Source organism: Lactuca saligna, chromosome 6, assembly GCF_052625555.1.
Source record: "Lactuca saligna cultivar CGN05327 chromosome 6, ASM5262555v1, whole genome shotgun sequence".
Classification (NCBI taxonomy): domain Eukaryota; kingdom Viridiplantae; phylum Streptophyta; class Magnoliopsida; order Asterales; family Asteraceae; genus Lactuca; species Lactuca saligna.
The window spans coordinates 7322147-7344091 of NC_136422.1; the positions used below are offsets into that span (position 1 = coordinate 7322147).

The following is a 21945-nucleotide window of genomic DNA, read 5'->3' on the forward strand; positions in this document are numbered from 1 at the left end:
CACTAATTGGTTCTAAGCGAAGGTGGCAAAGGGTGATTCATTGTTCATCATAGTTCGATGGAGCGTGTGTGGTTTACCGGCACATCGAATAGGTGATCGTTACAATGAAGGCACCATGTAAATTTGCATGGTAATTCACACCCGCTTTGTGATCCTCGGCATCCCAGTCACAAACAAGAGGGGCATATCGAGATTTAAACATGCCATTGAATAGTTCAATGAATCTCATCCGAATCTAGGAATTCTCAAAAACACTTAGGACTAAAAGTTTAAGTTTTGTGATGGAGAATTAGTGAATCGTCATTCACTTACCTTCAATTTATTTGCATGTTAGATTACGGCATCCCTTTTCTAGTATGTAAATGTTATTGTTGGATCCTAGCCCTAATTTTTCTTATTGGGTGATAATTAGGGATTCTTATTCTAATCAATCTTTGTCCTTTCTATAGATGTCAAACGCAAACAACGCTGCTGCTAGTTCTTTCACGTTGATGAGCCTTTGCCAAAAGGTTACCTTCGATGGAACGAACTTTGGCGAATGGATAAGATACATTCGCACCATTGCTCACTATGAGGATAAAGAGTATGTCCTCGATGAGAAGCTCGAGAAAATCAACCCCGAAGTTGCTACTCCTGCCGAAATCACCGCCTTTGAAACTCATGAGCGAGATGCAACGAAGGTACATTGCATCATGATCGCCACCATGAACTCCGAATTCCAAAAGTCCTACGAGGACATGTATCCATACGAAATGCATCAAGACTTGTTGGAGAGGTACCGCCAAAACGCGAGACAAGAGCGTTACGAGATCTTCACTAACATGATTTCCGCCAAGATGGGTCATGGAGAATCTCTTACCGTGCACTTGCAAAAGATGCAAAGGTATGTCGACCGCCTTCGCAAGTTAAATGTTGACTTTGGCGAAGACTTGGCGATCGACATGGTGCTTCACTCTTTGCCTCCGATGTACAATCAATTTAGGATGACCTACCACATGAACAAAGAGGAGGTCACTCTAAGTAAACTCCAAGGTCTCTTGAGGGTTGCTGAGAGCAACTTCAAGGACAAGTCTGTTGCACCAACTCCCAATCCATCCGCTGCACCTGTCTTGGCTATTGGTCAAGGGAAGGGAAAGAAGAGGAAAGCTTCTTCAAATAACTATCGAAAGGTGAAAGCCCGAGATGGTTCCTCTTCTAGTGGGACCAAAGTTGATCCCTCTAAGCCCTGCTCTAACCCGAAGGAGGCAGAGTGCCACCACTGCCACAAGATAGGACATTGGAAGAGAAGCTGCCCGGATTACCTGCAAGCCATCAAGGAAGGAAAGATCAAGCCATCTTTCGCAGGTATATATGCAATCAAATCTAACGATTCAAATCATGCTATTTCTTGGGTTCTTGACACCGGTTGTGGTTATCACATTTGTTCTAATGTGCAGGGACTAAGAAGAAGTAGGGATGTGGAGCAAGGAAGGATCAATCTAATCATGGGGAACAGAAGATCGTTGCCTGTGACCAAGATTGGAGTGTATTCTTTAGTGCTTAAGAATAGTTTAGTTTTAGATTTGAACAATTGTTGCTATTCGCCAGAAATGGCTAGAAACATCATTTCATTTCATGGTTTATATAGACAAGGATTTAGATTTTCTTTTAATAATGAGAATGGTTCTATTTTGGCTTATCTAAATGGTGTCTTTTACTTTGAAGCTATACCATGTAATGGAATATATGAAACTGTTATGATTGTTGATAACTTAGGAAATGATGTTTTGAATATTGATTCTTCCACTAGTATGGATAAAGCATCCTTGTGGCATTGTCGTCTTGGACATGTCAACAAGAAACGCATAGCCCAACTCCAAAAGGATGGAGTGTTGGAGTCATTCAACCTTAGGGAAGATGACACATGCGAGTCTTGTTTACTTGGAAAAATGACTAAGTCACCCTTCACGAGTACTTGTGAAAGGGGTGAGGGACTATTAGACCTAATACATACCGATGTATGTGGACCTTTTAGATCAACCACGAAGGATGGGAACCGCTTCTATGTGACTTTTACCGATGATTATAGTAGATATGGGTATATCTATTTAATCAAGCAAAAGTCAGAAACCTTTGAAAAGTTCAAAGAGTTCAAGAATGAAGTGGAGAATCAATTGGGCAGGAAAATCAAGATGCTTCGATCCGATCGAGGAGGAGAGTACCTAAGTCTTGAATTCCACGATTATCTCAAGGAGTGTGGAATAGTTTCGCAATTGACGCCTCCTAGGACACCGCAGTTGAATGGTGTGGCAGAAAGGCGTAATCGAACCTTATTGGATATGGTTCGCTCTATGATGAGTCGTGCTTCACTACCTATCTTCTTTTGGGGGTATGCCTTAGAGACTGCCGCCCATATCCTTAACCGAGTCCCTACTAAGAAGGTTGCCAAAATACCTCACGAGATGTGGACGGGGAAAGCTCCCTCGTTGGCACATATCAAGGTTTGGGGTTGCGAGGCTTTCGTAAGACGAGATACTCACGACAAGCTTGAACCTCGAAGTGAGCGATGTAATTTCATCGGCTACCCGCAAACTTCCTTTGGATATCTCTTCTATAGACCGAAAGATAATGTTATCTTTGTTGCGAGGAGAGGAGTTTTCCGAGAGCGAGAACTCATAAGCCAAGGAGACAGTGGGAGGCAAATCGAACTTGAAGAGATTCAAGAATCGATAGATGAAGGAACCTCTACCGCTGGCATTCAACCCGAGGAGGAAACTCCGGTTGAACCGATTGACGAATCCTTACCTCTTAGACGTTCCGATAGAGTTATTCATCCCTAGTTTTATGGTTTTCATATTACTACCGAAGGGGACACGTATATTAGTGATGGTACACTAGTAAATCTTGATGAACCTAATAGCTATAAGGAAGCCATGGCAGGCCCGGAGTCTGCGAAATGGAAAGAGGCGATGGATAGCGAGATCCAATCCATGTACGATAACCAAGTTTGGAATTTGGTTGATTACGTGCCCGAACGTAAGACCGTAGGGTGCAAGTGGATCTTCAAGAAGAAGACCGACGTGGATGGGAACGTACACACATATAAGGCGCGATTGGTTGCGAAGGGCTTTACTCAAACTCCCAGAGTTGACTATGATGAGACCTTCTCACCAGTTGCGAAGATTAAATCTATTAGAGTGATGCTAGCAATTGCCGCATTTCATGATTATGAGATTTGGCAAATGGATGTCAAGACCGCTTTCCTTAACGGAAAGTTGGCTGAGGATGTTTACATGGCTCAGCCAGAGGGGTTTGTGGATCCGAGGCATCCGAATAAAGTGTGTAAGCTTGAGAAGTCCATTTATGGACTTAAGCAAGCGTCTCGCAGATGGAATCTTTGCTTCGATGAGAAAGTCAAAGAGTTTGGATTTGTACGAAGCGAAGACGAATCTTGTGTATATGTCAAAGCCAGTGGGAGTGTAGTAAGCTTCCTCGTTCTATATGTCGATGACATATTACTCATAGGAAACGACATCCCGACTCTGCAGGAGGTTAAGTCCTGGCTCGGGAAGTGCTTCGCTATGAAGGACCTCGGAGAGGCTTCTTACATTTTGGGAATAAGGATAGTAAGAGAAAGAAGTAAGAGACTAATTGGACTTAGTCAGAATACTTACTTGGAGAAGGTACTAAAACGTTTTAGTATGGAAAACTCAAAGAAGGGAGAACTACCGATACAAGGAAATGCCAAGTTGAGTAAGACTCAAAGTCCGAGTACCGAAGCTGAGATAGCAGAAATGAGCCGAGTACCATACGCTTCCGCAGTTGGCTCAATCATGTACGCTATGACTTGTACTCGCCCTGATGTAGCCTTCGCTTTGAGCATGGTTAGCAGATATCAAGGGAACCCTGGCAAAGCACATTGGATTGCGGTGAAGAACATCCTTAAGTACCTTTGGAGGACGAAAGAATGGTTCTTAGTCCTTGGAGGGAGTGATGACTTGAAGGTGCGAGGGTATAGTGACGCAAGCTTTCAGACCGACAGGGACAACTATCGTTCGCAGTCAGGCTGGGTTTTTACCCTAAATGGAGGAGCAGTGACATGGAAAAGTTCCAAGCAGGAAACCGTAGCTGATTCAACGTGCGAATCAGAGTACATCGCAGCGAGCGAAGCGTCGAAGGAGGCAATATGGCTGAAGAACTTCATCGGTGATCTTGGAGTTGTGCCGGCCATAAAGGAGCCCATGGAGATTTTCTGTGATAACGAAGGTGCGGTTGCCTTGACCAAGGAACCGAGGGATCATGGTAGATCTCGACATATCGACAGAAAATATCACTTCATTAGACATCGTGTAGAAGAAGGACAACTCGTAGTGAAGAGGATATCATCAGAAGATAACCCAGCAGATCCGCTTACGAAGGGACTGAGTAGGGTTAAGCACTTGCAGCATGCTAGGAGTATTGGGCTGAAGGATGATATTAGTATAGATTAGATAGTATTAGAAACGTATAATAGATAAATGTAATTAACATTTGATGATTAAATAAAGGAGTTTTATTTATGAGTAAAGTTATTGTCACATGTTAGTTGTTTAACTATTGTTTCACTTTGCATGTTTTGACTTCCAGAATAATTGAGTTCATTAGGAATAATCGAATTATTCAAATGGTCCACAATCGTTCATATGTTGGGAGTAGATATGAATGAAGATTGTCATGAATTGGTGTGTAGAATGTCTAAATGGTGTTAGACATAGCAAGGGTTGCTGCAACGTTCATGAGTGCTTATGAACTGGTTTTGAGCATTGGAATAAACTCGCGCTTGCTGGAATCACTTTATGGAATACGATATAAAAGGTGATCGCAAGACGATAATATCATATGGTCTTAAAACTTAGATATATGGTTTATTATTTGTTAATTGATTGTGCATTGATAATGCGAAAACGCATCAGTAACTTGGTGTTATAAAACGCATTGTTGTGTATAGTTGATTAATGAATAAGTAAATGCATATAAGTCGAAGTTTATCTGTAAATTTTATCCTAAGAGGGTAGAAGAGATATCTTGGCCACTCGATGATTTGATTTGACTTATGTGCCGGGCCCGGTCAGAACTGAATTGATGTGTTCGATTAAGTTCTATGTCAAATAAATCAAAGATCGAGAAATCTAAATGCTAGACTAACCATTCCATAGGATTGTCAGCATGATATCTAACAGAGGACTGTACGATCCCTTATCTAAAGGACAAGATTGATTAGATCAGAGTTGACAGCGTCTTTGAGAGCTACGATTGCAAACCGTATTGTACTTGTATAGTTACTAGACTTATCCAAGTGGGAGACTGTTGGAATAGTGTCTAAGGCTATAACTATATTCGGTGGTGCATGGTCCTTTTGGGTTGCCTTCACCATAGCAACTTGAAGGATGATTTATTAAGAGAGAGTGAATATTATAAGGAATAATATTTAGCTATTTGATTAATATAAGTCATAAATTAATTGGTATTAATTTGGTGACTTAAAGAGATTAATTAAATAAGAGGGTATAAACTGTCAATTGTTTGATAGTTAGACTTTAGACTATAAATCCATTAGGATACACCTTGGACGGATTCTAAGAGCTTTAGGATAGCTCAAAATCGTCCATAGGGTTATCTATGGAATGGATTTGGATAGCCTTAAGAGAAGATTATCCAATTAGGGTTTAAGGTGAAACCCTTAATGAGTCTAATAGTATAAATAGCCCCTATGGATGGGGGAATTTAACACACAACCTATAGCAAGGAACCTCTGGTCGAATTCCTCCCCTCTCCTCTCTCCTAAATCATCTTGCTTGCTATTGGTGTTTGTAAGCCATTAGAGGAGTGACAATTGTGACTCTAGAAGCTCCAAGACAAACAAGATCAACAAGGGATTCAAAGGTATGATTCTAGATCTGTTTTAATATTGTTGTTTAACCTAATTAGCCATTAGAAGTCTTGGATTCAAAAGCATGTTTATTAGAAATCCTAGATCCAAGCAATAGGGTTTTGCATGCGCACATAGGAAAGTTCTTATGGCTAAAACCCAACAAAGATTAGGGCCATTTTAGCTTGTTTGGTGTTTCATTTCAGGCAATGGTCATGATCTGATGTAGCAACTTTAGATCTAGACTCATCTTGGTTCTTATGGTCATAAAGCTCCAGCCTTGAGCAAGATAATGCCTTATTGTTACTTAGAACCTCTTCTATATCTTTATTTTAGCCATTTACACCTTGCATGTACGTAAAGCTTGCAACTTTGCGTAAGAATTATGCTCTAGGAAGTCAGATCTGCGAAATGGAGCTTTGGGGTGGCTTATAAGCATCTGAAATGAGAAGGACTGAAGAGACTCGATGAGTTGCATGGCCAACTCGGCGAGTCTGATGGAGATTGTCCTGGAAGGTTTCTGCATGGACTCGGCGAGTCAATAAAGTGACTCGACGAGCTAGTTAGGGTTTCCTCGACTTCAAATTACGCATAGACTCGATGAATTGGTGGTAAACCCGACGAGTCAGTGAGGGTTTTATGACCTTCTAAACCCTTAAGGAACTCGACGAGTTGCTAGCTGCACTCGGCGAGTTAGGTCAGCATGGACTGTTGACTTTGACTGTTCACTTTGACTTTGACCAAGGGTTGACCAGTTTGACTTCTGGGGTATTTTGGGAAACTGGAAATTTATGGATATGGTTCTATGGTGAATATAGGCGGTGGAGTTTGTGTAGGTAATCTGAGAGTTTGGCTTATCACTTCAGTGCGAAAATTGTGAGGTGAGTTATCCTCATTTTATCTATTAGGTCTAACGCACCAATGTCGGCCCTTATCAGATTTGTATCCGAGTTTATTGCATGATTTGCTTATTGGTTTACATTCTGGTAGTTAGGATGGTGGTATGCTTAGTGACCTGGATAGGTTGGTATCCTGGTATATAGGATGATTTTATGTTAGTGATCGGTTAGGTATGTATCTTGGCAATAGGATGTTGCTATGATTAGTGATCTGTTAGATCGGTTTGGCTGAAGGCTCATTATGCATGTTGTTTGCCTATATGTTTATATGATATGATTATATCTATACGAATTTGGTATTTTGTGGATAACTCACTAAGCCTTCGAGCTTACATTTATCGATTATTGTTTTAGGTACATCGGATGATCGCGGGAAGACGAATGTGTGATCTTGCACCTCCTTATAATTTTATGATTTGATTCTGGGATACTTTGACATGAAACCATTTTGAAACAAATTTGTAATAATTAGGAGTTTTTGAATGACTTAAAAAGTTTTAGATTGACATGAATTTTATGGATGTTACAAGTTGGTATCAGAGCGTTGGTTTGAACGAATTGGAGGAAACACTCGCGTGTCTCCAGTCTCAAACTGAGGACAAGATTTTAAAACGATTTTCTTCAAAATGTTTTCAAAATAATAAAGGAGGATGCAAGTGTAAGATCAGCCGGAGCTCGCGGATAGACCCCAAAATACCTTTCGGATTATTTGACATATGTGATATGTTAGAACAACATGCTAGTACTAGGCTAGGGATCTTCAGGAATTGCATGATAGAATTGCCTGATTATATGATGCCTGGTAGACTAGGGTTTTCCTTATATGAAATTGACATCATTACTGTAGTTACTTAGTGTATGCATCACGGTCGTACATAATTAAGATCTTATAGCCTGAGAATGTTTGGTTTGACCTTATTTCCTATTCTTGTTTGATGAAGTGCTTAGGGTAGGATCAGATATTCAAAAGTCTATAGATCGGTTTGATTGTTATATATGCTAGCGTATGATATTTATGTGCACATGTTTGTTTGATTGGGGTTGGGTTGAGGCGGTCCTGCTTTGTGCTGAAGGCCAACATACACAGGGCGGTACGGATAAACTGAAGGCCCTACAAAGGGGTTCAGTTAGGTCGAAGGCCCGACGAGCGATCCAATAGGTTGTAGGCACTGCGAGGCGGTCCAGACGCATCGAAGGCTCGGAGAGCGGTCCAGATGGGCTGAAGGCTCATTATGCATGTTGGTTGCTTATTTGTTATTGATATGTTTTATGGTGTTGGTATTTTGTGGGTAACTCATTAAGCCTTCGAGATTACATTCATCAATTATTGTTTCAAGTACTTCTGATGATCGCGAAAAGACGAAGACGTGATCGTACAACTCCTCATATTTCATGAATTTATGATTTGGTTCTGGGATACTCTGACATTATACTATTTTGAAAACAAGTTTTATAATAATTATTGGTTTAAAATGTTTGAAAAAATTTTAAATTTGACATTATTTTTATGAATGTTACAATCATGTTGTTTGAATGAGTGCTCCCTTAAAGGCGGTGTTTGTGCTTATGTGGCAAAGGAAGTGCGGTCCAAACTGCCACCACTCCTCTGGTATGAGAAACCCAAAAATTGTGAATATCTTATGATAGTATGACCTTTTTTTTTTTCGATATTTTTGGGATTAAAGCCCTGTTTGGTAGCCTCTTAATTGAAAAATTAAGAGGAAAGCTCTTAATTTTTCAGATAAAGACTGTTTGGTTGCATATTATTTTATGCCTCTGAATTTTTAAGTTGCCTCTTAAACTTTCAGATCTAAAGACATATCTGAAAAAATAAAAACAACGCGCATTACCTTTTTGCCCAAATACTTTATCTCCTCCCTTTGATCTTTCTTCTTCACAAACGACGCTTCCCACTGAAAACTCCAATTACAACCCTCCACAGTTCACCATCCTTTCCGGTCATCCCATCTAGACATTGCCGTCTCTAACATTGTCGCCGACAACGAATCCCTCCGGCTCCCTCATCGACGCGTATTTCGTTTTTACCCCTGCGCCCCCTCGTCTCTTTCTATTTCTCACGAATCCTATTCCTTCCAACCCCTCTCCGACGATTGCTACCCTCCAACGCCTGCTTGTCACCGTCTCTTCCAACGACTCACAGCCCTAATCGGACCATCGTTGGAGCACAGTCCCTCCACCTAATAGGACGATCAGCCAGCCCCACCATTTTTCGGATATCACACCAGGTAGTGTGTAGAATTTTAGGGTTTTCAATTTATCTTGCTTTTTTGGAATTATCAATCGATCACCGCTTGAAATATTGTTTATTAGCCAACTCCATGACTCAGCCCTAATCGGCCAGCCCCACCATTTTCATATGCATATTTCAAGTCATATTGGTATGTATTGTTTATGAAATATGATAGCAGGTGTGTACTCGGAATCAATATAGTTTTCATCCGATAGAAGTGTTTTCTAGCAAAGCTGAACCAATTATTGAGTTGTTTATTACCCATTATTGAGTTTGGTTGCTGATGTTTTATCAAGATTTGAACCAATTTGATCAGTTATCTACTTTGTTGCTATTCTGGAGATGTGCTTACAGTTCATTGTTAATTCAGATAGTTATGGTTATGTTTTTATTAGTAGTTTCTTAAAAGTCTTATTTTGGTGCAGCACTGCAGCTTGGTACCGTCCATACCAATACAAAATGTGAAAAGGATATTGGATGGGTGTCAATGTTTAATGGTATCTTTTGATCCAGGGAGCAAAAGTAAAAAAGATGATATGAATTTGTGTTTTTCACTATTCTATTTACATAGATGTAAATGTAAATACTTAAATTTGACTTTGTTATCAATTTTGAATTTTTGTGAATCTTTGTAATATGGATGTGTATTAGCAATGAAATGTTCATTTCGTCACAAATTAGGGGTGTATGAACATGTATTTATTTCAAAAGCATTGTACCATTAATTAGCTAGGTAAGAGCTTGAGCATGTTTTTATTTTGAAGTACATAATCGTCAAGTTATTTTTCACAATTATTCAGTAAGTTTGTCAAATTGTTTTCTAAATAGAAACATTGAATTCAACAAAAAAATAACACAGAAGGGTAGAATGGTCAATTTTGTTATTCAACATAACAATTCAGAGGTTTCAACCAAACAATATATCAGAAGTTCAGATCTTAAAAATTCAGACCCTCTTAAACATTCAGATCTCTTAAAAATTCAGATCTTAAAAATTCAGATGCTGCCAAACAACCTAAGCCCTCTTAAATTTGATATCATAGTTTCAGAGCGAACTCCTGATTCAGTATCAATTTACCATTCATCCATCTTCTACAATGATTAGCAATTGATCTGCCAAACTCAAAAACCCAAGTCCCAACGCCACTTCACTCCACTCCACACCCCCACTTGATTCTCTTCACACTTTTGGGGGAAATTCGCCAGAAAGAAAAAACGAATTTAAATCATAAATTCTCCATCAATCAGTAACTGTAACAAAACATTCCCTCTTCAGTCTTCACAAATACCATTATCCGAAAAGGGAGAAAGATTCTTCAAGTCTCCTGCATTTCTGCCACCTAAGCTTCTCTTCGAATCCAAGTTTTCTTCTAAGCGGCGCTGCTTTAAACTTTTCAGTTAATGTTTTCACTGATTTCGTTTCTTGGGTTGTTGTCAAAAGATTCTTTGGTTTGAACCCTTTACCCTTTAGCCTTTGTCCTAGTGTTCTTGATTTTGCTTTGTAAAAAGATTCTTCTCTCTTTATTCCATGGGTGTTTCTGTAATTTCATCTAGACTCCTACTTTGATGAGTTCTTAATGTTCTACAGAGAAAGAGACTAAAAAAAGTAGCGAACATGAAGCAATTGATTCAATTTCAACTGTTGTGTGTTACTTTAGGGTTCTTTCTACCCTCTTATGACGCCGTTCAACCAATTGAAGGTATGCAGTGTTAATTTTGATTTTTATCGTTAACAAAAAAACACTCAATTTGTTTAACCCAGTTCTTGATTCTTGCAGTTCGTGCTTTAAATTCGTTCAAAGAATCTATCTTTGAAGACCCGTTTTTGGCTTTATCAAGCTGGAATAGCCTTGATTCAGATCCTTGTAACTGGTTCGGTGTTACATGTTCTGGAAATCAAATTACAAAACTGTAAGACATTTTTTTCGAACACTTCTTTTTGTAATTGAAGCTAATTGGGGTTCTAAATTTTCAATTTACAGTAACATTTCTGGTTCTTCGATAAAGGGATTCATCGCTGAAGAACTCTTTCAGCTCTCCGCTTTACAAGAACTGTATGCTTTCTCTCAACACCTTATTTCACATTCAAATAACCCAAGACTCATCGAAAAGTTGTAATTCATGTAGGATTTTGCACGAAAACAAACTCATTGGTCCGATACCCACGTCAATTGGATCATTGAAGTTCCTCAGAGTCTTGGATTTGGGGAAAAACCAGCTTTCTGGTCCAATTCCTTCCGAAATTAGAAATTTAGTCAGCATTGTTCAAATGTAAGTCATAATTCTAGGGTTTTGCTGTTTCAGTTTTCAAATAATAAACAGGTTGTGTTTACTTTTGAAACTAATTCATTTCAGAAACCTACAATCGAATGGACTCACTGGGAAATTGCCATTGGAGCTTCAAAATCTTCAAAACCTTCAAGAGCTTCGATTGGATAGAAATAAACTTCATGGGATAATTCCAGGTTTTTGTAATTCATCTTCATTAAAAGTCGCAGATTTCTCCTACAATTTCTTCATTGGAACCATACCCAAATGCTTAGAACATCTTCCAAGGTAAAATTTTCTTCTTCTTTTCCTAAAAAAAAACTCAAGTTAAACCTCGTTATCATGAACATGATTTTTTCCAGGAATAACTTTAGGGGAAACTGTATGAATTCCAACAACACCAAACAACGCACCCATAAAAAATGTGGTAATGTTCATTGTTCGCACCTTTCTGTAATCAAACTCAAAAAGATTCTTGTAAAATTCAGGTGTCCCGTTTTCTAAATACAGGCGGCACTCAACCGGAAACAGCCCAGATCGCCGGAAAATCAAGATTACATCCAACCGAACAAGACAACTACAAGATTCGTCACTCAAAACCACCCGTTTGGCTTTTAGTGGTGGAAGTCATGACCGGAGTTTCAATCACCTCTCTCTTTCTAATCGCTCTTCTCACATTCATTTTAAGATGCAAAAGCAAACCTTCAGTTTTGAATCTATTAAAGAGATCCACAAACAACAAACACGATATGTCAATTCATATCGATTCCAATATGTTAAAAGGTGTTACAAGATATAATCGACAAGAACTCGAGATCGCATGTGAAGATTTCAGCAACATTATCGGGTCATCATCTGATAGTTTGGTTTACAAAGGAATTATAAAAGGGGGCCCAGAAATTGCTGTTATATCTCTTTGTATTAAAGAAGAACACTGGACCGGCTACATTGAGCTCTATTATCAAAAAGAGGTCAATACTCAATACCAATTAACAAATTAAAAAAAAAAAAAAAAAAACTTTCATTATTATCATTTTGAACCCTAACAAACCCTTTTTAATCTTGAATTCTTTTGTTCATTAGGTTGCGGATTTGGCAAGATTAAACCATGAAAACACTGGAAAATTGCTTGGGTATTGTATAGATAGTAATCCGTTTACAAGAATGTTGGTGTTTGAATACGCATCAAATGGGACATTATATGAGCATCTTCATTGTAAGTCTTTTATTATATATAAGTACATAATACATGTTTTTTTAATGGTGGTTTTGAAAAATGGCAGATGAAGAAGGGTGCAATTTAAGTTGGTCGCGAAGAATGAAGATCATCATAGGCGTCGCGAAAGGTTTAAAATATCTTCATACAGAAATCGAGCCACCATTTACTATATCTGAGTTGAACTCTAATGCAGTTTATCTCACAGAAGATTTTTCACCAAAGGTATTTAAAAGACATAGTTAATCACAAACTCTAAGAAGGATACAATGATTAATGATATTTTTTATACATTTTGTAGCTTGTTGATTTTGAAAGCTGGAAAACAATTGTAACAAGATCTGAAAACAACTCTAGATCGATTAGCCATGAAGGTGATATATGTGTTCTCCCGAGTTCATTTGAAGATCGACATTTGGATATTCAAGGGAATATTTACGCTTTTGGGGTTCTACTTTTGGAAATTGTCAGTGGACGCCCTTCGTTTTGCAAGGACAAAGGTTGCTTAGTAGATTGGGTAAGAATTTGTTTATAGTTTTTGAATTTATGAAATGAAATGATTAAACTTTTGAGGTATTTAATAACAGGCGAAAGATTATATTGAAAAGCAAGAGGAGATAGGTTCGGTTGTGGATCCTTCATTGAAATATTTTAAAAATGAGGATTTGAAAGTGATATGTGAAGTGGTTTCTTTATGTATTCATTTAAGGCCACGAGATCATATATCAATGAAAGATTTGTGCGCCATGTTGGATGATAAAATTGACACGTCATCTTCTTCAGAGATGAAGGCATGTTCATTGGCTTGGGCGGAGTTGATGCTTTCTCCTTGACTGACAATGGCATTATTGTAAATACTTGTCATGTACATGGTTATTTTAGGAGTTGTCTAGGATAGGAGGATTCTTGTGTTCATGCGAGTTTTAGAACCTTAAATAGCGTCAAGATTGCACATATATTTGTTTAGGCAAGGATGTAAGACTTCGTAATAAGATCGATCTCAGGTTTACTCTGGCATCACTTTTTTTTTTTTATTTGGAGAGATTGTGATTTATCTCTCTATGTTAAAATGTGACACTATTCAGTTTTTGAAAGAACTTTGTTACAATTATCAAATTTCATTTATTTTAAGTTATAAAAGATTTGTTGAAAAGTTTGTTTTTGTGTGATAAAATAGCTAATACAATATTAATATTTGATAAAAACTAAATGATAACAAATGTTAAATGACATAAAAAAAAACATTTATAACTTATTTCTGTACGAAAGCAAGTTTTTAGCTTAACCATATTATTGGTGTCACGAATCGTTTTAGGGTAAATTTATATAAGTAAAACGCCAAGTTTTATAAGAACTATAGATAGTAGTTTACACTTTTTTTTTTCCGACCATCCACTAATTTTTTATTTACTTAACCATTGCGACTTTAATATATTTTTTTATTAGGTTATAATTTGTTAAGAAAAAATAAACATAGATAATATTTTGTATTTCAAATTTTGAATTGAATTTGATTTATTACCAAAAAATAAAAATAATATAAATCATAGAAAAATATCACGTGTCAAAGAGATATTCTATTAAACTAACAAGTGTTATTTTTAGGTTTTATTTATTAGAATAGGTAGATTAAAAATCACTACATAAAACCTTGATTCTATAAAATCATTATAGTTTCAAATAAGGTTTTTTTTTTTTTTTTAATTTAATCGTTATAGTTTAGAATTTCTTTTTAATAAAAGCAACTGCAACCAAAAAAAATCTTCCTTCGCTTTTTGCAAATCATTTTCAAGGAAAACACAAAGTGGTTTATTTATTTTTTGAAAAAAAAAATATTCAGTGCTATAATTTTTTAAAGAAATGTATATTTTATTAAAATTAAAAAAATGTCTCTATACTTAAGTCTGAAGTATTGGATTACCCAATACAAATTGGGCTCCCAACCTACTGTTGTGCATTTCAGTGCTAGTTTTTCAAATACAGTACCCATCAAAATCAAACTCAAGTAGTCAAAAGTAATTATTAAATCAATCACCAAAGTCAACTATAACAATACGAAATTACCATCTTACCCTTCAACCCCCCACTTCATTCTACCACCATAACCTCCCTTGTTCACACTTCACATTTATCATCTTCCGAATCTGAAATCTCAGATCCACCAAAACCAAAACAAAAATCGGAGAGTAGAAACATATGTTTGAGAAAGGGTATTTTCGGTAATGAATAATAACACAGGAAAGACAAAAGGGCATTCTTGTCTTTTCCAAGAAACTCACTCTTATCAATCCATCTTAAAAGACCTCACCACTCCATTTCTCATTAGTATCTACAAACACAACTAATCCCGTTCCGTGCTCTGTTTCTTGATCACTCCATTACCGTCTTCATGGGAATACAACACGCCGGAATCCGAATTCTGGCGATCACGGTATTCATCCTCGTAGTTGCCCCTGTTTCCAATTCCCGCAACATCCACAGGATTACAATCGAAGGTTTCAATCAAAGATTCCAACCAAAACATCATTCCTATTCCAAGCATCCATGGCATACAACAGCAGCAGCAGCTCCTAAAGAATCCAGGAATTACAACACCGACCCGATTACCGGTGTTTCAAAACGGGAAACTCCCGGTGGCCCAAACCCTCTTCACAATTGATTAATAGTTTCATCATTGATGATTTTGTAAACACTTTATACGAATTTTTGCAGTTCTTTAGATTCTATATTAGGGTTCTTACTACTCTTTCAACTCCTGCTTTTCAGTCAGAGATGTAAATTACTAGTACCCGGATATTAGCCGGAATATAATACAAATTCCAAAGTAATCCTTATGACTTATGAGTACAAGTGTTTAATGCATTTCCTATGAAGTACATTACACGCTCATGGCGTACAAGTGTTTGATGCAAAGAAAAATAGCCTAACACGACCAATGATCAGAAGTCAAAGTCAAAAGTCCTGTTGTGTAATTGAGGTTAATATAATATATAATCTGTTAAGACTTTGATCTTAATGTATATATTCTTATAGTTGATATGTGCATTATTAATTTGTATGTTAAGTGGGGACAAAGTTTTATACAAAGGAATCCAAGATACAAAAAAACAAGACACTTGATGAAGAGTGGTAGCGTCAAGTATGATAAAGAAATGATATTTAATAAACAAATTATACATATTTTCTGTTTTCAAATAGTGCGATGATACAATACAAAACTCCAAGAAGGAAGTTTTGTGACATGAAATGGCCACATAGATTGAACAAGACATCTTAGCTTTTAAGCAACTTAACAAAAACAAATATCATGGTTTAGGTTTAGGGGTGTTTGGGAAAACAAATATCATGGTTTGGGTTTAGGGGTGTTTGGATTGCTTATTTCGACGTATTTTTAGTGTCATAGGAACCGAACGAATTGCCTGTTTTGTCTCGATTGGTCCCCAATCTCTTTTTTGCATAATATAGGTCCTTTGAACATGTAAGTTACATATGTTAAAAAAGGTAAGAACCTATTTTTTGGTTCCAGTTTTACTGGTAAACAAAATCACAATATCTCATGTATGTTTGGGTGGGACTTACGTGGCAAAGTATTGCCCATTCTCAAAAAAAAAAAAAAAACATATTTTTATCATGGGTTTTGCCTCCCCATTCTAAAAAAAAAAAACATATTTTCATCAAATCCTAAACCAAGATTCTAAAAAGTTTGTCTGGCTTCAAGGTTTATACATGTAGTTTACCAAAATATCATTTTAAGTCATGTATAAAAGTGAAAAATAGTTGAAATACATATAAAAATAATACTTATATACAAAATTGTTGTCTTAAATCACGCTTTACAAACGAGGTGGTTTGCCAAAGCTTCGAAAAACTTGATATTTGACATTACCGTCAAATCACGTTAATCAAATTAATGGCATTCCTCTTATTATTCCACCAAAGCAGTCGTACTTACAAATTGTTACATCATTCATACAACCAGCTTAGCCCTTCACTTTGTTAATAATAATGCTGTTGACATGGTTTTTGAACATTGAAGGAACTAGCCTACATATAAAAATAGGATTTTGGACGAATTGATTCAAAAATCTGACAGTTAGTTTGGGTTGCTACATTAGCGTTTATTCATAAATGAGCTTATTAATATGTATAAGACCAAATCGGAATTAAGAAAAAAATTTGGATTAACTTAACAACTTTTTATTTAATCAATAAACTATTTTATTATATGTTATTAAAACACTTAAAAGTGCTTATTGAGAGTGTTAAACTGCAATAAGTTAATAAACACCTCAAATAAACAAGGGGTATTAACTAAACTAACCATATATATATATATATATATATATATATATATATATATATATATATATATATATATATATATATATATATATATATATATATATATATATATATATATATTATCAAGATTTCCGTAATGGGTTATTCCGGACCCATCAATAACTTTTACTAACAAAAAAGTATGTTTTTGTTTGAATTTTCATATTTCATGGAAAAAAAACTCTGAAATTTCAAGAACAAGTTTGAAATCTCATGAACACTTTTAAAATTTTTTTTTAAAAAAAAGTACTTCGTTTATTATTAATATCTAACAAATGGTTAAAGAAAAATAACATATGAGAATAATATATACAATACAAAGGCTTAAAATCAATCATTTGATTGAAAGCGGTGATGAAAAAAAATATGCATATAAGAAAAAAAAAATACAATGATAAATCTTTCGAAATGGATATTTCAAACATATGTGGATTAAGATTTTTGAGAAAAAAAATGTAAATGAGAAAAAAGTAGACATTATATCTTTTTGGTTGGTCGGGAATGTCGAGAACAAATCCAAAATAATTCACACATTACAAAGTGGTTATTTTTGCAAAACACACAAAACAACAACAACAACAAGTAGTTATTTTTATTAAACATCTTGTTTATAAAAGTTAGTTTAATCAATATGCCAATATACAATCTCAAAAAATAAAAATTATGAATTATTGAGTTATTTTTTTTGAAAAACGATAAAGATTGGTACTTTGGTAGGTCAAGAAATTCGTCTACAGAATGATTCAAATAATAATGTTCTGTTTTTCAAAAAGTTGGGTATTTGCGCACCATGAGGCTACACATCTATGCACAACACGCCATTAACGTAAGCACCCTTAGATCCTCAAGTTTATCTACTCAGTTATCCCGCAAAAACTGCGACATCTGTTTTTGCATATAAATCGTTGATATTTTTATTTGTCAATTGACCAAACAAAATTAGGCCACACCAATAACCAATGACTAGTAGTTAACCATAGTTTACACTTTAGACTATGTGCAACCTTATCACGTCTAATTACATTACTTAATATGATACTATTTTTAAGTTTGTCCAAACATTTTAGTTTTTTCTCGAAATTTTGGTGCTTATTTTGATGTGTTGTAACGATTTTGGCATCTATAATCACTACACTTACAAGAAACTATTGAAAATATAACTTTGAACAAACTAAAAATCGTTACAACAATTAAAAATAAATAATACAAAGAAGAAAGCCATTTACTGATGTCATTTAAGTAATAACATACAAAATATATTAAAAAAATCGAAAAAATGTACACTAAAGTCAACACAAAATGAAAAATGTAAATGTATGGAACAACTTTACGGGTTACCAGGTAGAAATATCAAACTGTCAGACAGGTTTTCTAAATTACTGTCTTTTTGGAAAGAGTAATAAATTAATACATTTTTCCAAATATAAATATATGTATTATCACAAAAGATAACATCTGCAGAAAATAACTTTTTTTTTTTTCTTGAAAAGCAGAACACCCATGAACAGGAATGCTTTCTTAAGTAATTCTGTAATCAATCATAGAAAAAAAAATGAAAAATATATTAAAGTATATAAATAGATTCTTTATGTAACCAAAAAAGGAAAAAATGGAACATGCCTAGTATCAGTGAAGCTTGCTACATCAACTCATTGCCAACTGGATCTACAGAAAAGCTGATGGACAATTTCTTCTCAATTATAGCCTCAAATTTGGAACTCCAAATCTGCTCATATTATCATAAAAGTTTATATAACACAAATAATCAAAATTAGCAAGAATACAATGTTAGTGGCAAATTAGTAATTCGTATTTACATCTCTATATTCTGAACTCCCCATGAAAATGTCAAATGCATCAGCTGTAAAAAAAACAATAAATAAATAAATAAATAAATAAAAGTCGGTTGTGAAAACAGTCAACAAAGAGGCTTACATGATCGAAACCGTATCACTACAGCATGAGTGTAGTCTTTACTTCCATGATTAAAATTCAACCCTAAAAAATGAAAATAACTCAAAATTTGATTTTTAAGGTGGAAATAATTTCTTTAAATGAAATGGAATATGTTAATATCAACAATACCTCTTGTGGCTTGAACAATCAATGAAGGAAATTCCATCAGTAGTTTTTCAAAAGATGTTAATGCATCATTTGCAGCTTCCATTAATAACCTATCTTTAAATCCAATAAGAAGTATGAACTCCACACCAAAGTTAAATTCCTGCAATTTCAGTTGCTACATGAACCCTAATTGGAACAAAAATACATGGACTGGTTTTTTAATTTTTATTATTAGTTTATTACTTTATTACCTCTCCTTTTCGAAAGATGGGAAGAATATCATCTTCTACTTGAGATTCATAATCAACATAAGTCAATTCCTGTGAATGTAAAAGTATATTACAAAATTAAACTCTTGAATCGAATGATTAAGAACAAAATCAAACAAAGATAGAAAAGAGTATTGGTGTTTACATGTTAGGGCATACATGACAGAAAGGTGTTACATGATCCTTTAATACTCCCAAGTAGAATGGATTATCATAGAACTTTACAAGATCTTCCCTCTTTTGAAATCGCATGAACACAGCATGTGTATAATTTTCAAGATTTTGATTAGAGATACGCCCTAGAGGAAACAAAAAGTAAGGACATGTCAATAATCGATATGACATGAATCAATGGAAAATATGCAGATCAAATGCAAGAGATTTCACCTAATGAAATTGCAAGAATGCCACGCATTTGGTATTGACAAGTATAGAGAAAATCAAGCATGTCCTTTTCGTCTTTATCAGATAAATCCACCTTTGCTTTTAGTAAACATATGTGTTCTACAACTTTTCTGCAACAAAAGGAAGCACAATACACAGCTGTAACTTGAGTTCATATCTGAAATGAGGGAGTGACCAAGAAGTTTGATGAAAAACCTTGTTTTTTCTGCATTGTTGCTTGAATTCTGTGGTTCGGTAGCTGAGTTTATGGCACCTAGATTTTCAACAGAGAACAAATATTGATATTCAATAGCATTTCACACTATGATGTCGCAACTGCTTCTATCCGAAGATACATTTTGAGTCATGAATCAAACAAATCGATTGAACGATGTGAATGTGATACGGGTATACTGGTTCGAAGGAAGACAATGGCGTCTTTTTAAATTATACAAACAGCAAAAACAAAAAAAGAACAATCTTCAGAAACAGAAAAAACAGAATCATGGGGAAATTTGAATTCGAAAAAGTACTCGTCTGACAGACAAACTCTAAGAGTATAGAAGAAAATCACCTCGTCGATTGATTTGCTTCAAACCCGAAGGAAACCGTCGGATAATAGCTCCGGTACCTGTGATATGAATTGAAAGTTAACAAAATTTGAACAATGCGTGTCTGGTTTGCTTGAATGCGATTAATTTTTTGATAACTATGCAGCATACCAGAAAGGGGTTTCCTGAGAGAAACTAGGGTTTTGAGAGGAGCGCCATTGTTGAGGTAATGTTTGGTGAGATGAGAAGTAGAACAGCTGAAAGTGTGTGGGTGAGATTGCATATTGTTTGAGTGCGAATGTCTGTGAATCTTTGCGTATGATATGAATGGGGGAAGAAGATTGTAAGTATGAAATTGAGTGGACTAGGAAAACCAGAATTGGCGCCTTCTTATCGACTCTAATTCTTGCAATCCCATCGTTCTTTTCAAATTAAAACACATTTTTTGTATGAAATCAACTAAAAGTTTACAACTTTCATGTAAAAAGTTGTGGATTTAGTCGATATTTTTTGGTTTATTGCTTGATTGATACCCAAAGCATAGTTTCATTATATTTTTTTGTCTCTCAAAACATGTAAGTTATAAGCATAAGTGTTAAATTTTTAAAACACTTCACTTCATATAGATGTGACCAATCACACAACCCAAAATTACCCAAACGGCCAAACACTAGTATAACTATGTCAAACAATCCAAACGAACGTAATAGAAATAATCTAACAAACAATAAGATACCAGATTTAATTCCAGAATCATGAAATTGTGTACATCCATCCACGCAAAATGTGACATTGTATATTGCACTGATAAATAGACACTCGTCGATGTACAAGAAATGCTCCAAAAAACATTAAACGTTAGATTGCCAATCGAATCCAAGAGTATTTCCAATGGTTAGCCTATATTATCATTTAAAATTATTTTTATATTATCATTTCATTAACTTTAATTTATAATTAAATAATACATTCAATGTTTTACTTTTTTCAATAGTTTTTTCTTTATTTTTATCTAATCTATTATTTATCCATTTAAAATATTCTATAAAATCTTATCCATTTAACTCATCATTTTTTAACCAGACGTCAAATTTTATAGACGATGAATACAACAAACAAATGAAAATAAAAATAAAAGTATACCTTGTTTTTAATTTATAAACGTAAAATACATTTAAAAAAACTAATACGTCATAGTTGTTAAAACTATTGAAAATATTTTATAATCATTATAAATTTATATTTCATAAATAAAATGTCATTAAATACTTGATAGAAATAATTAACTAGTAAATAAATTAAAAATATTTAAAACTAAAATATAACTAATGGTATTTAAGGAATATGATTAAAAGATGAGAGGGGTAAATATACTAAACATGAAACTATTTTAACCATTCAATATATATTGAGTGATCAATACAAAAAAAAAAAAAATTATTAGCTTAAATGAACAGAATAAAACAAATAGTAATAAGTTAAAAAATAAACAAAACAGCAAAAATATCATTATGGTATGTATTTTTTCTAGGATTTAGTTCAAACCATAACATTTTTGGATTGATGATCATTTTGACCATGTTTGTATGTAATTTTTGTCTCTCGAAAACTAAAAAGACTAGAACACCTTATTTGATTTCTTTTTGGTTTTCTTTTATAAATAAATAAGAAAAAAAAAAACCTTTTTGCCTCTCTCTCCCTCTTCATCTCCATATATCTCTCTCATACACATTTTTCTCTCTCTCCTTCTTCATCTCCATCTCTCTCTCTCTTTCTCTTATATATATATATATATATATATATATATATATATAT

The 21945-nt window shown here is 34.9% G+C and overlaps 2 protein-coding genes across 2 annotated transcripts; one reads left to right on the forward strand and one right to left on the reverse strand.

Annotated features, from left to right (window-relative positions):
* The first annotated feature begins 10095 nt into the window (after nt 1-10095).
* On the forward strand, nt 10096-13538 carry LOC145000798 (putative LRR receptor-like serine/threonine-protein kinase At1g63430). The gene is made up of 11 exons (XM_078960082.1): nt 10096-10737; nt 10816-10948; nt 11020-11091; nt 11165-11308; nt 11393-11593; nt 11668-11732; nt 11816-12276; nt 12389-12521; nt 12589-12746; nt 12823-13038; nt 13109-13538. The coding sequence occupies exons 1-11, from the start codon at nt 10653-10655 to the stop codon at nt 13352-13354; spliced, it is 1914 nt and encodes a 637-aa protein (XP_078816208.1). The 5' UTR covers nt 10096-10652; the 3' UTR covers nt 13355-13538.
* A 4633-nt stretch (nt 13539-18171) lies between these two features.
* On the reverse strand, nt 18172-20545 carry LOC144999743 (Stress responsive alpha-beta barrel domain protein). Its single transcript, XM_078958908.1, has 11 exons — nt 20302-20545; nt 20154-20210; nt 19796-19853; nt 19583-19710; nt 19355-19494; nt 19178-19246; nt 18948-19086; nt 18798-18860; nt 18680-18723; nt 18483-18588; nt 18172-18390 (listed from the first exon to the last, which is right to left on the reverse strand). Exons 1-10 carry the CDS (start codon nt 20411-20413, stop codon nt 18502-18504), a joined length of 897 nt encoding a protein of 298 aa, XP_078815034.1. The 5' UTR covers nt 20414-20545; the 3' UTR covers nt 18172-18390; nt 18483-18501.
* Between the last annotated feature and the right edge of the window lie 1400 nt (nt 20546-21945).

Excerpts from the sequence above, each read along its gene's own strand:
- LOC145000798 (XM_078960082.1), top strand. The coding sequence starts at position 10,653 with ATGAAGCAATTGATTCAATTTCAACTGTTGTGTGTTACTTTAGGGTTC. Across the intron at positions 11,309-11,392 it reads TTAGTCAGCATTGTTCAAAT|AAACCTACAATCGAATGGAC; the intron begins GTAAGTCATAAT and ends AATTCATTTCAG. Across the intron at positions 13,039-13,108 it reads AAGGTTGCTTAGTAGATTGG|GCGAAAGATTATATTGAAAA; the intron begins GTAAGAATTTGT and ends ATTTAATAACAG.
- LOC144999743 (XM_078958908.1), bottom strand. The coding sequence starts at position 20,413 with ATGCAATCTCACCCACACACTTTCAGCTGTTCTACTTCTCATCTCACC. Across the intron at positions 19,854-20,153 it reads GAAGCAAATCAATCGACGAG|GTGCCATAAACTCAGCTACC; the intron begins GTGATTTTCTTC and ends TTGAAAATCTAG. Across the intron at positions 18,724-18,797 it reads AGTGATACGGTTTCGATCAT|CTGATGCATTTGACATTTTC; the intron begins GTAAGCCTCTTT and ends TTTTTTTTACAG.